General features: G+C 41.3%; 1 protein-coding gene across 1 annotated transcript; it reads right to left on the bottom strand.

Annotated features, from left to right (window-relative positions):
* Window positions 1-263: 263 nt before the first annotated feature.
* On the bottom strand, window positions 264-17,181 carry appbp2 (amyloid beta precursor protein (cytoplasmic tail) binding protein 2). Its single transcript, XM_026191775.1, has 13 exons — window positions 16,713-17,181; window positions 10,935-11,023; window positions 9,604-9,755; window positions 6,218-6,341; window positions 4,768-4,936; window positions 4,589-4,678; window positions 4,417-4,484; window positions 4,232-4,337; window positions 4,022-4,146; window positions 3,547-3,632; window positions 2,979-3,169; window positions 2,049-2,214; window positions 264-1,739 (listed from the first exon to the last, which is right to left on the bottom strand). Exons 1-13 carry the CDS (start codon window positions 16,848-16,850, stop codon window positions 1,477-1,479), a joined length of 1,767 nt encoding a protein of 588 aa, XP_026047560.1. The 5' UTR covers window positions 16,851-17,181; the 3' UTR covers window positions 264-1,476.
* Window positions 17,182-18,859: the final 1,678 nt, after the last annotated feature.

Here is an 18,859-nt window from a genome sequence, read left to right on the forward strand (position 1 = left end):
TGACCCTGGGTCAACACACCTGAATCCAATGATTAGTTCATTGTCAGGCCTCTGGAAACCTTTTTAATTTAGCCATTTAAACCAGCTGTGTTGGATCAAGCACATGTAAAACCTGCAGGACGCCAGTCCTTGAGGCCTGGAGTTCCCCCACCCCTGTTATAGAGCTAAGATGTCGAGTAAAACTGAAAACCAGCCGAAGCTGAGCTTTTAAATAAAGCAACAGATGAGATTCTGGACAGCGAGACTCTGAACGATGGGCCAGTAACAGAAAAACATATCAGGAACTTTAATGGGATTTTCTGACAGGAGGGTGTGAAGCAGAGAGGCCACATGCACAATAATCAGGCTGCTATGCAAACACGCACACAAGCACACAATATTGGTCCCCACTGTAGCGCCGTTAAGGATATAATAGTTTATTTAGCACTTCAAAATATGGGTCCGTCTACAGACAGATAACTGCAAGCTGGTGTAAGGCTGGTAGTCATCGGTGGAGCACTTGGGCACCGAGAGTTGTGTTCCACTCACTCACTCACACATACAGCCTCAAGATGAACAAAGCGAGGCTGCGGAGCCTTTGCACATGTAGCAGCTTCCTCTTTGCCCTCCCATCCGTGTCCCTTGTTATCATAGTGTTGAGCCATTTCTCATTCAGTAAGAAAACTTAAACAAAGGGCTACATAAACATATGTTTGCATATAAATTATTGGCATTTTAATGATGCTATGTCAGTACTAAGCTGGAAAAAAAGACCTGTGAAAACCTGTTGTGTGTAAAAACCACACCTGGTGTTATCACATTCTCCTCCACGCAACTTTGAGGGTTCGCGTTCAGTTAATTGCAAAGAAAAAAACAACAACAAAAAGCCTTCAAATAAAACTCAAGAGTACAATCTGTATTTTCTTTAACTGTACAAGTGTCAAAAATATCCAACTATTTCCAGCTGTGATCTGCCAAGTGATGCTGATGGATGTGCAGGTATTCCACAGATGCTGTCGTGCAGCTCTTGAGAACACGGGTTCGCTCCCGGAGATCTGAGCTACACTGGTACGGTACAAAAGCAAAACTGCTGTCCAGGAAGAAAAAGGCGAGTGAGATGAGAGGCGAGGAGGTCGTGCGTCATCCTTATAGGACGTCTGACGTTTCTTTTCGAGTCCCCAGTCTCGGGCATGTGTCCTCTTTCTGTTGGAGAAACGCAGTGACTGCATCTTGATGGTGAGAGTGTGTTGATGAGGTTTGATAAGTGTCTTCTCTATTTATTTTTTTTATTCCATGAAAACGTGTGTATGTCTGTGTGTGTGTACTGGCAGCATACAAAGTCAACCAAGCTGCCAGTGATGTTTGAATTTGCTGTGTTACTAATCCGTGTGAAACTGAAGCATCACATTTTGGGCTCAAATCATGTCCACACCAGGCTAAAACCCACCCACTTGTCTCTTTTCCCTCCTCTCTTCTCCTTCTCATTCGGTCAACCAATCAGCCGAGACAGGGGCGGGTGGGGCCTAGGCTCTGGGCCAATAGGAAAGCTTGTACCACCTCCTGGGTCTGCTGGGGTGTAGTGTTGACGTCCTCCAGGGCATCCGCCACTGCAAACTGCCGGTCCCTCAGCCGGTTCCAGTTGGACAGTACGTTGTGGTATTCAAACACCTTCTCGTAGTTTCCCACTGAGTTGTAGAGTTTGATCAGGCCTCGGTAGTCGTACTCCAGCCCACTGTAACCCTCGCCAAACAGCTTTTTACCTGTGAAGACAGAAACATCACAGACCATGTTTCATTCAGTCTCTCTGACTCGAGCCCCGTTTTTGATAATGTTACCCTCTTCCATTGTAGCGAAGTAACGTCAGGTGTTGGACTGATTAATGTCAGCTCTACATAAATGATTACATAACAATAACAGCAAAACTTGGCAATTAACTGAGAAGTAGGTTGAGTATGATGCATCTCAGTACAACATGTTCTGTGACGAAGCAACATCAGGACCCAGGCCTTGGGCCTCATTTACTGTGACACTAAAAAACATGGACGTGAACGTGTTCTGCTCTTACTGACCGATAGCGATGGAGCGCAGATAGAGCCTCTCTGCATCCTCGTACTGGTTCATGTCATAGTTGTAGAGGGAGGCCAGGTGACCCACAGACAGAGCCACCTCATAGTCTTCGTGGCCCAGTAGCTGCTCCTTAATCTGGATGGCTTTGATGTGCATCTCCTCTGCCTCCTGGTTACACAAATACGTGTGCAAGACAAAGAGATATGAATCACAAACAAAGACAAAACTCAAAGGCAATATTTATTTGGTTTCCATGGCCTTTCCCATAAATCAAACATCCAGCTACGTTTCCACTGAAAACAAAAAGTGGTTCAGTGCCTGTAAGTGTTGTAACTGGGTCAAAGTAAAGTTGTCACATTACACTCTGAAAGCAAGTTATGGCCTTTCACACTTAAATTGTTTTCCAGTCCATTTCCAATGGACTAAAAGGAATAACGTGTAGTCCCAAGTCAGTCTCTCATTAACAGCAGGATATTAGATACTTGCCCAAAGTCATTTCAGCTGCAGACTAGAACTTCTGCAGGATTACTTTTAACCTCCACTCTGGCTTTTTATAGGCCAAAGACAGCATCTAAGACTGGTGCACACTCTTTATAAATGTGCACCACTCTGATATTTGTGTAATCCCAGCCAACTGCAATGACAATATTTCACATCTCATCATTTCTGGCTTTAAATAGCAAAAACCATTCAGTCTCCCACAAACAGTGGTTTGTGCTTGTAAAAGCACAATGTGACTCACTCTCACACAAACACTCATCTCTTAATCAAGATGAGGTGAATGTGGAATAGCTGTTCTCTGCCGTTGACCTTTTCTTACACTGAGATTATTTTTATCACAAGGCAGCACAACTGGCACACGCTGGGATGGTTTATGCCCCTTAATTTTAATTATTGTGTCAAATATTACAAACCACACATGTCCTCCTCACCTTAAACTTCCTCATGGACTGGTAGAGTCGTCCGAGGTTGCCATAGTGTTTGGCTGTCTGTACGTTGAACTCTCCGAAAGCCTTCTTGGCCAGCTGCAGCGAGGAGAGGTGCAGGTCGTGAGCCTCCTGCAGGAGGCGCTCTTCTGTCTCTTTATTGTGACAGTCGATGGCAATTTCTTCCAGAATCAGGGCTGTTGGGGAAAAACAAGCAAACGCGGATAGAGTCTATAAGACATAATGCACAGCTTCAAACAGATACAGCACTGTGCAAAAGTCTTGAGCTATCCCTAACTTCTTATGTTTTAAAGGATTCAGACTCCATGTAAACTGGTCTTAATCAATAATTCTCCAGGCGTCCTGAAGCTCTTTCAAACTGTTTGTTTGGACATCGGCTGCTTTTTCACTCACTTGCTGAATGTTTTTTTAATCTGTCAAACCACAAAAGTTTGACCTACGAATAGACAACTTAGCAAAGAACCAGTTTTAAATTGTTCTTTCAAGGTACTTTATTACAAGCAGCCAGTCACACACACGAGCATAATACTACTCTCCACTTTGCCTGCCTTACCTTTGACTCTCTTAGAGGAGGCCAGCAGAAGATGGTCCTCAGGCAGAATGTGAGTTATGATGTCTATGGCACGTTCTGCATGGAATCTGAGGGACAAACACAGCACTCAGTCGTGTAACTCAGACTTGGCTGGAAACTCTACATATTGGGGACAAACACTTCCAAGAATATCAAGTGTTTCCATTGAACAAAGTTGTTTTGCAGCTCATACGGTCCAAAAGTGGATCAAAGGTCTCACCATTAGGCAATGCTGACTCACAGCCTTTGTATACACGAGGAGCATCACATGATTAATTACACAAACAACAGGCATCTCCAGTCATCTTTACGTCTGCCCGTGTGTACAGTTAAACATTTGATATGTGCAGCTGCATACACATTACCCAAATACCAGAGTCTGACTTTGGGTGTTGGACTACATTTACAAGGCAGCTCATGAGGAATGTAATTAGCCGAGTTTAGAAGATGCACTCACAGAGCATTGTCAAATTTCCCAGAGCTGTACTGGTGCACATATGAGGAGTAGGCTAGGTCTTCATGGGCTGTGGCAACATGGATGTTCTTCCCCCCAAAGACCGATTGTCGGATATCCAGCGCTGTCTGGGATTTGTACATCAGACAAGATTGAATTAAATAACATCACTGAAAACAAGAGCATACTCCTGTAGCACATCGCTCTACGTACCTGGTAAATAGCAACCGATTGGCATATGTTGTCCACATTTAATAAGTAAAATCCATAATCTAGCAGCGTGTCGGAGTACTTGGGATGCTTGTGTCCAAAATGTTCTCTGTAAGACAATATTTTCAGTCAGAAACTGCGATGTTAGAAAGTACCCTGTCGAGTCTTCATTACACCCAGCGGGTTACCTTGCTAGAAACACTGCATGTTTGATCAGCTGCTCTGCTTTTCTGAACTCTCTTTTCACCACGCAGGCCTGCAGGGAAGAGACAATCCACAGTTTACACATGTGTCTGGAAGACTAGTGTAAAAATTCAGACAAAGACTGATCTGAGCGATAAATACATGTGTGAGTGTTACCTTGGAGGCCTGGCGAAGGACATCAACCACTACTTTGACAGGCAGCCCTGGAGTAATTTCCTTCATAGCCTCTATACACCACCTGTACGCCTGAGAGACAAGGTCATTGCAGACAGAAAGGACTTTCAGTTGTCTCAGTATCAAAACTGTAAAGCACCTCAGTGGTCAAACCTACACACCTCGTCATAGTGGCTTTTGGCAAAGAGCAAGGCACAGAGCTCGCCGTACAGCGCTGCCTTGTTGGCCTGGTGGCCATGTTTGGCTAGTTTGTCCATGTAAGACTGAGCAAGCTTGAAGGTCTCCTCCCCAAGGTGGTACTTGCAGTTTCCATTACGGACATGAAGCAGCCTGAAGAGAGAAGAGAGGGACGCTTCAGTCTCAGTCTTATCTGCTGTATTACTGCACAACTGTCAATTTAAAAACAACAAAAGCTGTGGAAGGAAACTGCTGCACTGGTTTCCCTGAAAATAACTGGATTCAGTTTGCCGCAATTTGCAACATGTGTGTGTGCATGTATGAGAGAAGCTCAGGCTGGCTGTCACCACTGCTACCGTCTCCTGGATTCCTCAGTTTGTATGGATGGTGAAGCCCATCTTTAATGTGGTGTTAGTGCTACTGGGGCACCACACAGGACAGTCCTGTTGATTTTCTACACTATAGATTTCCAGTGTAACAGGGAATCGAGCCACATGCAGATGCTCTCTAACGACACTGCAGTGGTTGGGTGGGCAGGAGTCAGAGTACAGGTACTGGTGAGACGTTTTGTGGGATGGTCCAACAAAAATCTCCCCTTCCTGAACGTCCCCAGGACAAAGAGATGGTTGCTGACTTCCATAGTTCACTTAAATGACTGGACACTAAACTGGAGAACCCAACAGTGATGCTGTGTACAACAGGCGGATGAACAGTCTCTAGTTTCTCGGGATGCTGGTAGACATGTAGCAGGATCAACAAACTAATCTGGAATCGTCATTGGGCAGCAAGGGACAGGCGGTCACTGAACAAACTGCTCTCCATCACGGACAACCCATCACACCCACTCGGTTACACACTACAGAGACAGCAGAGCTCATATAAAACTGTACCACAGCTTACATGTTTGTGCCCGGTCAACACACCCGTCAGGACCAAATATGCTACAGAAACATCTGGATCAAACATTTTTGCAGCTTTTTCTTAGCTCTACAGTGTTCAGTTTATTCATTAATACCATCTGCTAGGATTCATTTATATACAAGGCCTTAAATATGGGCCCATGGTACTTCTAACAATGTTGCTGTTTTAGTTTATAACAGTTACAGTGTTGTTACTCCATGACAGATAGCTGCTACTTCCACTCAGAAGGAAAGCTTAACCGTCTGTGATGAGATACAGTTTCTGTGTTTTATCCGTTTTCATCTGATAAGAATCAAAAAAATGTAAAGACAGACTGTTTAACAGCTCTTCATATGAATCACTCAGTGGCTTTTATTCACAACTAACATTTCAAGCTGTGCTGTCAGACGCCTAAGTGTTCTGGGAGAAAACACATGTTGTGTAACATCATATCTGGCACATCTAACAATTATGGTGTTGTAACTATAGGACACAGAGTTCCCTGGTGAATAAAAGCAGCTCTTTGACACTGACCTGACACAGCATTCCACAGCCCGGTAGCAGTGGAGGACCTCACTGTGGAGCGTGCACAGCTGCAGGCACGACAGAAACACTTTCTCTGCATCTCCATACCAGCCCGCATCAGACAAGAAGCCACCTACAAACAGAAACATGACAGTCATCTGCCTAACAACTATGGTGTCTGCTGGTCATAGCACAAGGGTCTTAAGAAAACCAAACTTTGACTGGAAGTTTGGTCACTTAGAAAGAAATCTCTAGAGCATAGGTGTCAAACTCTGGCCCGTGGGCCAAATTTGGCCCGCAGCCTAATTACATTTGGCCTGCGAAGCCATACCAAATTATTATTAGAGCTGGCCTACTGGTATTATACAGCTAATATATATATTAGCTGTATAATACTAATACTTTGCTTGTTCCATATTCAGTTTTCCAGCAAAACCTATTTGAGTCCATAAGAAAAGATTCATTCTTACATCTGGAGGAAGATTTTTTTTTCAATAAATATTAATGTTAGCCTGCAACTTTGTTCCATTTTGAATTTTGGCCCACTCTGTATTTGAGTTTGACACCCCTGCTCTAAAGTTTTAAGGCACAGAGAATATCAACCCAAAATCCAGAAACACACATTATGTAAAAGTTAATGACATGCAAATCAGTTTCTAAGTGAAATAAATATTTAGTATTTTGGTGGAGAAACCCTTGTTGGGAAGCACAGCAGTAAGATGTTTCTTGTAGGGATTTTGGCCCATTGCTCTTTACAGAAACTCTAAAACCTGGCTGTTGCTTAGCAACTTGAGGCTTCGGCTCACTCCACAAATTTCATATAGGAATGCCAAGCTTCTTCTTATCCTCTCCTTTGTTACCTTGTTGGTATGTTTTGGGTTAATGTCATGTGGGAAGACTTTTGTTCTTTGGTGGAGAAACTGGAAAGAAACTGATTCTGCAGACAGGTGTGCTTTATACACATAATGAGTTAAGATGGGGAGTATCTGGAATTCACTGACTAATGTTTCAGAGATCTATGGGAGCTAGAACTCTGCTCAAATATTAAATTCTCTCAATGACATGACAATAGGGCTGAACGATATATCGCATTTGCGATAATATCGCGACATGATCAAGTGCAATTTTCTAACCGCAAAGGCTGCGATTATACTCTGGACATGTCCAAATTCATGGGCTGCATCCTCCTGAGGCCGCATTTGTAGACCGATTACGTCACAGCGACGCGCCGAAGGCTGTCCAAATTACTACCATATCCCAGAATTCATAGCGCGGCCCAGCCAAACTCCAGTTTCCAGCAATGGCGGCCGCTACTAAGTTTTAAAATTACTCATACTAATCTTTCTGGGTCACAAAATAAACTTTTAACATATTTTCAGGCGAGAAAGTAGCTGTGTAAACATCAAATATCTGCTCGGTTTATCAAGATATCCCATATTTGCAAAAGTGCTTCGACGTTTTCAGAGGCGTCTGCTACCCACCAGCTCGACAGCTAGCCGGGAGCTCGAGGGTTACTGATGCGGCCGAGAACGGCACAACTCCCGGCACATCATTTTCAGATCACCGCGGAGTTTCGCTGCTCGGGTTAAACGTGATATATAAGTCACTTAGACAACCTAAAAATGTTATTGTTGGGCTTTTTTCAGTGTTTTGTTTGTTCGTGAGTAAATCGGTTTGGCTGAGATTAAAGTTATTAGATTAGATAAAATAAAACTTTATTAATCCCCCGGGTGGGTTCCTCCTTGGTTTTCACACAGCTGACTAAACGTCAAACAGAAAACTTATTAAACAGAAGTATGAGACAGTCGAGAATTTACACCAGTGTCTGGTTATATTTTAGATAGCAAGAAGCAGACGGCCGAGTTTATTAAACTCCACCGAGACAGCGGTGACGCTAATCAGAACTAGACCGTCCAATTTCATGCCTTTAAACTTTAAAGGCGTGTTTGTGTGTGTGTTTATACAATTGCTATTATGTTTGCACTTTATGTGTAATGTTACTGACTGCAGAGATCAGTAAGATGTGTGTATTTTTTATTTATTAGTTTTATTTATTTAATATTATTTTTTAATTGAATGACTGTCTAGTAGTTCACAGATGTCGAAAAACTGAGTGTGGTAAAGCCACTGATTTTGTTTATGTATATTTCTGCAATCTGCACATTGTACTGACTTTCATTTTAATGTTTACACCAGGGTTCCTTGTCAGCACTTTATGCTCAGATGTTTGTAAGCTAAAAATAAACTATTGTGTATGTTCAAATATACTGTTGTGACTGAAGAAGTTAAATAAAAATGTCAGTCATCAATTCATGCATCACCTCATGTCATCATAACAGAGGTCTGTCTTCCAGGAAAGAACAGTTTAAAATTAATGTAATATAGTATTGGCCATACTATATGATGTATTGCTTGTCTTTGTTTAATAATACAGAAGACAAAGACCTTAAAAAATAATCGCATATCGCATCGCAATCGCAATATTGGGGCAAAAAAATCGCAATTAGATTATTTTCCATAATCGTTCAGCCCTACATGACAATTATTATAATAACGTATTATCATAATACATATGGCCTAGGGCTGTTCAATATAACGATATGTATCTGATGACTATATAAAAACGTCTATCGTTTCATTTTACCCTCTCGTTTGTTTCGTGGTGTCGCAAAATAAACTGTTTACGGTAATATTTGTTCATGTTCTGATGGTCACTGTAGTGGCTATATTAATTTCTTAAAGTTCTCTCTTTCTCTTATATTTAATATCACCACACTACGGACGGACAAGCGCCTGTTTTTATGTGTTGTCGTTAGCAACAACGACGGTAACACCATCGCGTGTTCGATTGTTTATGTTCCACATAAACCTTTCACAATAAAGCTCAAGATCCTGTTGAGACTTTTCAAAATAAACTGAATCACGTGAAAGATGCAGATTATTTACAGATGAAAAGTAAAAAAGAGCCGTCCGGTGCTAAAAAATAAAGCTTAGACTCAAACATTAGAACAGGCTTTTCCCCGCAGCACGCCGTGTAATAAATACTCACAAAGAAAACGGCGCCGTTACAACTTATGTCTAAAAATGTGTCGTTTCATGCATCGGTTAAAACACTCGACTCCAGCTACATGACGCGCAGCTGGAAACACTTCACCTGCCCGAGATTCACAGACTTTACAGAAAATGTTACATTTTTGTGATTTATATCGTTATCGGGACGATAGAGGTCTTATATCGGGATATGAGATTTTGGTCATATCGCACAGCCCTAATATGGCCCACATTATATGCTGTTTATATTGTACGTTATCAACCACCTAACATAAGGACAGCTCTGCACTTCTATCCCACACAGTGCTTATCTGAAGCCTCCACTGCCCAGCCCTGACATTTACCCAGCACAAAGCCAAACTGGATGGCCTTCTCTTTGACGTGGGCGTCAGACTCGGCGATGTAGGAGCAGCGGCGGCTGAAGGAGTTTGCCAGAACTGAGGCCACTTTCACACCGTGGTCCATAAGGGCCTGGAAACAGTGGTGCAGGAGGTGTCTGCAGTGATGAAGTCAAAGGGAGACATCGGGTCAACAGTCAAATTGCAGGAAACACAAAAAATAAAAAAATCCAGTCCACAAGCAGCTTTTAGCGTAAACAGATTCTTATCAGTCATGGCCGTAGACAGCATGGCACCATCCCTACTGTACAGAACACCTGGCACAGTTAACTAGCAGTAAGAATATCACACAAGGGACCGTCAAGAAATGAACAACAGGTCAGTGTACGCAGTTGATGTCCTCGTCATACAGAAGGGATCTCATTTCCATATATGAGCATTCCTCAGTCTAAAGAAGATTCACATGAAACGATGTCTACGATGATAGGTGCCAAATGTGTTTTCAAAGATCTACAAACAAGACCTTAAATTCTCTAGTTAGAAATTATATGATGGAAGCAATCACAATATTAGAGTTTTGGTTGATGGACATTGCTTCCTTCCTCTCTGTTCCAGCATCATTAGTGTTTCACACCTATCAGCCTGCCTAACACTACATTTAACAGAGTGGACAAGAGTTTCAAAAGAGCTAAAAACAGATTTCTCTGGTTACCTAAAAACATGTTTAACATCATTAAGGGCACCCGACTAAACCTATGCTTGGTTCCAGTGTAAAAACTGGTTCCATCCACTGTTGGAAAAAAAAGAAGAAAAAAAAAAAAGAGGATTCCAGTATGAACAAATGAAAATGCAAGTTTGGTGAATGATGAAAAAACCGGCATTCACCAAACTCCAAATACCATCTTTACTGATGACAAAGTGGCCAGAGCTCATTAAAATGACTCTTTTCTACCCTCCTAAATTTAAAGTTTAGCATCCCAGTGTACAGTGACATATACTTGTATACTTCCTCTATGTTTAGTAGCCAAAGGGTCTCCAAAGGTTAGGAATATTAATATTCCTCGTTTTACTGGATTAAGATAGAAGTTCTGCTTTTCATTTAACGTGTTGCCATGGTGAATTGTGCTATCAAAGCTCCATTGAAGGTGGCTTTCTTTCCCTACTCGCACACACTAAACTCAAGGTGAACGTACTCGGAGTTAACTGATCTCAAAGGTAATCAACTTGCAGTTTATGGTTAATCTCAGACTCTGCTGAACCTGCTCAGGACTGCAGTGGAAGTGTGAAAACTACTTTAGGAGAGTGATGGGCACAGTTTGGCCCCATTATGTTCTTACCTTTTGTCTGAAGCCCGCAGCACTTTAGCAAACACCTCCAGCTCACAGAACTCTCCCCCCAGCTGGCAGAGTCGACCCTGCTGGTAGAGCTGAGAGCACAGCACAGTGAGACACAGTGAGAAATGAGATTCAGTAACAATACAACAGATGTCATCTCTATAGGTACAAGTCAAATTTCTTAATGTGCAGGGGAACCAATGTCTCAGCTGCAGGTATATGACAGTCTAACCTGTAACTACAGGAGTGAAGCTGAACATTTTTTACTCTGCTTTAAGTGATGCAACCAATGTTGTCTGCTGAACAGGATCTTAAACAAAAAATAAAAAACAAAACAAATTGCTGATGTCTGGCCTGTCAACAAAGTGCACGCAGCTGGAAACTGTTATACTGAGCCAGGATTATGCTTGTTTATGGACATGCACGTGGGCTGCTGTGGACCCCACCCTCCAACTCTGCTTGCAGTCTGCCTGGAATGTCCATACAGAGCATCACAATCACATCTGATAAGAAAATCAACACCACTCAGATTAAATAGACCCTCGTACACTTGTGGACACAGACAGTATAATCCATATAATCCTTGACACGAATGGCTCACCATAGTGGTGTTTGTGACGGAAACTATTAATCACAGATGTCTCTCTCCAAGGTTCTTACATGAAATCTCACCTAATGAAAACTTGTACTGCAGCCACTGCTGTACTGGGGCGTTATTTTGGTTGTGCAGCTTTAACCTTTCAGTGCTTGTAATTTAAGTCAAACGCTCTACTCACAAGTAGTCACCTAGCTGTGGAGGGCAGTGGGAACCAGAAACAGGAAAACATGTGCAGTGTGGACAAGACAACTTCATGATATTAGGTGTGTGCGCCATTTATGTGTCACCATTTCATAGTGTGTGTAAAAACACAGTGACAATTGTCTAGAACGGTGCTTAAAATTCTAGCATGAACTCCACAGATGTTCATGTTGCCCTCAGGATGATTTGGCACACTGGTAAAAATCATTGTCAGTGCTGGTGAATTCACCATGTGCTATGTTTCAGCAAACTGCTGAAACTGACAGGAACCTCCACAGTGCACACAGAACAGTACCACAGCACTCAGCTTTTAGATGCTAGCTTGTGTTTGATGAAAACTGACACTTTTGTTACAGCTGTACCTTCAATTTATTGTAATGACTTAAACTCGTGGCAGCATTTTCACATGAATTAGTCCAAAGCAGACTTTGAGCACACTGAGCAAAACTCCAGTATATCGTATCAAAAACACATCAGCAAAATGGGTAAACCAGCACTTGTGTTATTGTGCTTTCCTAATCATGTTAGGAGGCACTGAGCACATCGAGTCCATGCCCCAGACTTCATGTCAGTGTGTTTCTCCTGGGAACTGGGGCATCTGAGCTCTAAGGAAAAACCCATTTTGGTTTATTTACAGAAAATATTTATTCATGCTTTTGCTGGATTTGCACCAGAGTCATTATATAAAAGGAGAAAATGTTAACGAAAGCGTAAGAAAGTAACAAAATTATGTGCATTTGTAGCAGAAGAAAAACTTTCAGGGAAAAACAAAGATTTTTTACTGGGTTTCTGTCACAGTGACCACTGAAATGCACAGATGGTGCAGACCACCCAAAACTTTGTTGTACATGTACAATGACAATAAAAGCCTATCCTATCCTAAACTTAGAATTCTCTCCCCATTCAAGTCTGTATGGGTTTTAAAGTAACTGCCCAGCAGCGTTTCAGATAGCGTCTGTGTTTAATGTTGCTTCTGAAATGGCTTTGGTTTGTGCCCACTAGGACAATAAACATGTATTTTAAAATGTTAATGAATCAATACAAACACAATTGAAAATGCTCTCTTCCCCTTTTCCATAAGTGTGAAGACGAGCTGACTGACAGCTTAAAGGTTTAATTCTTACTGTTAGACAAGAGAAAATTTATAATAAACTTTTATACCATAACCACTGACAGTGTCTAATGAAGGTTTTATGTCACCTTGACCCTTGTTTTTCAAGAAAGACTCCATCTGGAACCTGCAGCACAAAGTAAGTTTAACACACTCAGCATATCATTTCTTTATCTGAACGTTTAAGCACTTTGGTCAGCAAGACTGCAAAAGCACCGTTTTAGTTTGTTTTCCAGCTGTTGTCGTGTTGTTGGTGCGAGAAAAAAAGCTCAGAATAAATAAATAAAATGGAATTCAAACCACTGCTTGCAAATTGAATATAATAAGGTCAACAAGTACAAAGAGGAGCCTTTTTTTAGAGAATAATTTAATGTTAAAATTATCTGCAACCAATGAGAAAATAAAACCTAATAATAATCAAGGAACACAGAATATGAATATTTATTCATAAAGAATATTTCCCCTTACTACTGCTCATCAGGGAAAAACAAACTGACACTACTAAAAAACTTCAGACCCTCTTACTATCCAAAGGGATCTTCCTGGAAGAGACACCATTTTCCTAAACACTGATTGGTCAGTAGGCAGTGTTTTGAATTTCCAGTGACTGCTCTATAAATCATCAGAACACACAGAAACCCACAATGCCCGATTTCTTCCCAACTTAGCCTTAAGACACGTGGAGTAAAACTAATTATTTTTCCATCTGTGTCTTAAGACACACAGAGAGGCGCACATTAACAGAAGGACTACATGAATCAAAGTTACCAAATTGCCCCAGTTCTTAGCTCCATTGGCCCCCTGTCTTAATGAAGCTCTATTTTTTTCTTTCTTTGGGGGGGGACACAGTGCAGTTTGCAGGTTAACACCTGCCAGTAAAATTAACTGCAACCACGCCAAGCTGGATGTGAAACCTCATCTCTCAGGAAAATCAAGATCGATCCAAGATAAGGGCATTTTTGCCTGTAGCTATTTTTCTACAATACTTCTTACTAGAGCAGGGCGATATAGCCAAAAAAATTTATCACGATATATATTTGAAAATTTGCGATAACGATATAACCGACGATATAATTGATGCGAGACAAAATACAACTCCACAACATTACTAGCGCAAAAAGACAACCTTCCATTTATTTTCACTTAAACAAGAAGCTGGTTTTTATGTACATTAAAGCTTTATAAAAATGTAACAGTGCAAATGCAAATTCCTTGCTGAAAGTTTAACCAAAAGGCATTTCCAGTAGAAATGGGCTGACATATCCTGAGCATAACCATGTATAATATCCACTGAAGTTAAAAAGAGGTGCTTTGCAACATTAAACTGCAGTGTGCAGTACGCATTTTTCGGACCATAAGGTGCACGGGATTATAAGGCACATTAAGCGAAACAAAGCAGTCAGATAAATCAAATTTTATTAAACTCATTCTTCTTGCTTCCTCCACTTCTGTACCATTGATTCATTAATGTTGAATTCTCTGGCAGCTGCTCTATTCCCATGTTGTTGCAGTATATTAATGACTAACCTCGTATTGTGGATGGATTATCTCAGTTGTTCTCCTGACTGAAGTTTGGTCCGTTTACAGCATCCTGCCATGCGATTGCATTTGTCTCTAACCATGAAGAACCTTCACGTTAACTTTTATAAGTGGAAAAGTGTTAGTGTTCGTCCTCCAGCTTCACTGTTTATGTTATGCTAACATAGCTGTGTCGCTAGCGATCACGTAGCACATCATTATATACCAGCTAGCCCAACTTCAGTAACCCTACAAACGTCACTGCTGTTTAGTTTCCTGTCTTCATTTATGTTGGAAGTGATAGCAGAGCTGTACGTTTGATTTTTTTCAGAAATCTCTCAGTCAGAACATGCTAAATCATGCTTAGGTAACTAGCGAAACTAGCGAGCTAACTTCCGCTAGCTTCCTGCTACTTAACTCCGTTAAATGTAATAACTTTTGTTTTCATGGATGCCTGGAAGTTAAACTTTATAGTTACACCTGGTAAAGCAGCAATGCTGATCGTTTTATTAAAGATGAAAGAATTTAGACAGTTTTTAACTCTAAGTGATGCTGCAGTGTTGTTTGACCTGAAGCATACGGAGTTTAGGACCCAGATTACTCCCAGATTTAAGAGCATCTTAGTCCGACAAATACGACAATAACGACGGCCGCTTGCATGTTCTGCAAAAAAATGTGCTTTGTCGTGTATCTAACGGACAAACACCAAACCAGTTCCACATCACGGAAGTTGCACCATTTTTACAAACCAATTCTGGTTCATCTGTTTCACTCAACAATCGGCCATGTGCGTATGAAAACAAAGGCACTGCGCATGCGCGTTTTACTCCCATTCTATCGCGATATTTCATTTTCCTATTGTTGCCTAACATTATACCGGTATTACCGTGAACGGTATAATATGGCCCAGCCCTACTTCTTACACTGACGATTTTGTTCCAATATCAGAAAAGATATGAATATGGACAGCAGCACACTAACCTGGTGTCTGCCATACTTATAAAACAAACTAGGTTCACTTTGTTTACTTGAACTAATAAAGCTGAGAGGCTTGAATACACTCAGTGCACTATGGCCTATTTAGTTAATCTAAAAATGATGCGCAGATTTCCCTCGATCGCTGCATCCAATCGATTGGCTGAAAACTGTTTTCAGTTGACTATGATTTTCTTCGGTTGTCTACAGGCCTACTGTGATGTTTACAGGAATCTGCAAATGGTTTTTGGCTATAATTGCATTCTTACGTGTACCTAGATTTACTAATGTGCAAATAAATCTGTAAATATGCAGCTGGGGAGAGAAATGGCTGAGAAGTCTGAAATCTTTTCTTCAACAGCTGGAAATGATGACAAGTTGTTGTTATTGCAGTCACAATCAGTTCTTTGGACAGGCCTCTCAGTTTGATAGATTGGTGTTACACTACATTTTTTATATTTACAACCTCAATCCAAATGACATGCAACTACAAACAAAATCTCCAAACACATTTGCACATATTTGTGGCTACAATATTAACCCCAAAGAGAACACTCAAAGGATTTTTACACTTCTCACGCAATTGGTTTTAACATATGGTGTTACTTTTATTATTACTAAATAGTTAGCATACCATGACTGGGTGGACTAAAGGTTTTTTTTGTCCAAGTATTAGAGTTACACATCAGGTATACATCAATAAAGGATCTAAAGATGCACCCGTAGATTAAACAAATATCAGATCCTAGTGTACATTTTATGGGCATCTGGAATTATCTGGTGGGTGAAGATCGAGTAACTGTGAAACATGCTGTATTCGCGACCTTCATGTTTTTAAAATCCTTGCTCTGTCTGTCACGCCTGACCTCGGTGTGACACTTAACCAACTACACGTATCAGAAGGAAAGAATCGCTGTCGAGGTTACAGTGGTTTAATATCGCTGTCCGTCTTTATGGAAAGCTGATGGTGATTGTTTGTAAAAGCACACGTATGTTGTAAGCGAGGAGCTTTATACGTGAGAACGGCTAACGTCACTTTAGCCAAAGTGGGTCAGACCTGGACATGACAACACTAAAAACACCACACATCACGGAACCAGTTCATTTAAATGGATACTTGGGTAATTAGCGACAGTCTCGATGCAGTTTAATAATTCGCTTCAACACACACACTGTCACACTAGCTTTCTGTAATGTCGAGGCTGGATAACTTGTTCGTTAGCCAAATCAGATTCCTAAGGAGGAATTTTCGATAGCTAGTCTAACGTTACCGACATTTCGCTAACGTTAGCAAGCAGTGTTAGCAGCCGACCACAGAAGCTCGCACAGGATGTTAGCTGTCACATCATTGAGAGTCTCCTTACTGCTAAAATCCTACCTTATAATAGACGTCGAACTGTATATTTTCTGGGAGGGACCGTATGTCCCTTCTTGACCGGCTGTAGTTGTCCACCACAGCCGAGATAGCAGTGTTGTACAGCGTTTCTGGGATCCATTCGAGCTCCACCGCAGCCATGTTGTTTTCCCTCTCCAAAAAAGCCCCAGAAGCTACAGCCCTCCTCAACTCTCCTTACATTCACTACCTTACCACTATTGAAGCCCTTCTTCTGCGAGTCCTCATGCAACATTCGCTCCGTATTGACACTACGAATATTATTGTTGCAGACAAGTCAGTGTCTCGATTTAAAAAACCGCTGTTTCATTTCCATCCTTCTCTTTCATCTTCGACTACTCGTCGACCCTACAGCAGTTCCGTGCCCCCGTCCCGACGCTCACACTCACGGGCGCTGACGCAATGACGTCATTGTGCAGTCGATGCTGAACCAACAGGCTCCAAGTAAAAAGTCACACTTCACATAAAGTAAAAAGATGAATTTACCGACGATTGCCCATTTAAGCAATGTACCAACCACCCACTCGTCTTTCCGTGAAGAAGCCGCGCTCCTTATTTGGCAGATAACAAACACATATCATAACAAATGGCAACAGAAGACAAAAATCCTTTACTTGTTTAATGTTAATGTACCTGACCAGCGCTTTGATTTCGTATACAATGTGTTAAATTTATTACAATTCCTTTATATTTAATGTGGCTAGAAAAACTCCAACGACAGCCAATCATTGCACCAAAAATGTCGAAATGTGTTACAAAATGTGTCTAAATAGAAATAAGGAGTACTGACTGTGGGGAAATGAAAATGCACTACACTGAGGTAGGTTCGAAACTTTGTTACAACAGGTGAATGTGAGTCTAGATTTCGTTTATTGTGAAATTAAGAGAACTTTTTGAGTGAAATGTTGAACCTATATAAAATATGCAGAATATTTTACCTTTAATGAAAGGAGCATTTACATGTACCCCACTGGTGCATATGAACAAGGTAACTGAGTATGGTGAGACTAAGCCCTAAAAAGCATCTTGTAATATCACAGATGTTTCCTCAGTTGTTTGTTATTATTAATCTGTGGCTCTCTTCCACAGCTGCTTGTCATCGGCAGATGGCCGCCCCTCCCCAAGCTTGGTTCCTCGTGAGGTTTCTTCCTGTTCTAAGGGAGTTTTTCCTTCCCACCGTCACCAAAATGCTTGCTCATAAGGGGTCATATGATTGTTGGGGTTTTCTCTGTACTATTGTAGGATCTTGACCCTACAATATAAAGCACCTTGAGGCTACTGTTGTTGTGATTTGGTGCTATGTAAATACAATTTAACCAAGTGTCCCATATATATTCAACTGGGCTGAGGTCAGATGACTGCAGAAGAAGGACAAGCAGTAGTGACAGACACCACTGCTTGGTCAACAAAGCTTTGAGGTGTGTTCAGTAGTGATGTGCGATACCACTGATTTCCTTTCCGATCCGATACCAAGTAAAATTCAGGGTGGTATCGGCGATACTGATCCGATACTCTGTACAAAAACTTAATGTTTCATTGCATTTCATAATACAATATATAATTGTATTATGTAATTGTAATAATAACATAACCATATTGCTTCATAATGATTAGAGGACATCAGACAACTTGTTTTTATTGCTTAATAATGCAGAATAATCATATAGAAATAAAAAAAACTGACGTTGTGCGCTATTTGAGCATGTTGCCTGCCTGCAGCACTAAAGGACTGTGCGAGAGACGTCTGTCTCGCCCTAGCAGCACCTGTCCCTGTCCTCCTCTTCAGCTCGCCTCAACATAAGCTTATCATATTCTGTGATGTGATTTACTCCGAGGTGTTTGACGAGGTCAGTAGTGTTGCCACAACAACGTGTCCACACAGGACTCTGTTTGCGCTCAGCCATTGTTGTGAGTGTGCACGCCAGGGGCTGCGACACATTTATACAGCCGTATTCCGCATATGACTATGAAAGGCGTAAGAGGAAGTAGTTCCTTCCAAATTAGACGATCCGAATTGTATAGTTTCTTTCCACTGCGTTCATTTTAATGGAAAAACTACAAATTTACCCCAGAGTACTAAAATATCGATATTATAATATGAGAATCGATTCTAGAACATAAATTGCTGGTAT

Source organism: Astatotilapia calliptera, chromosome 14 (assembly GCF_900246225.1).
Source record: "Astatotilapia calliptera chromosome 14, fAstCal1.2, whole genome shotgun sequence".
NCBI lineage: Eukaryota > Metazoa > Chordata > Actinopteri > Cichliformes > Cichlidae > Astatotilapia > Astatotilapia calliptera.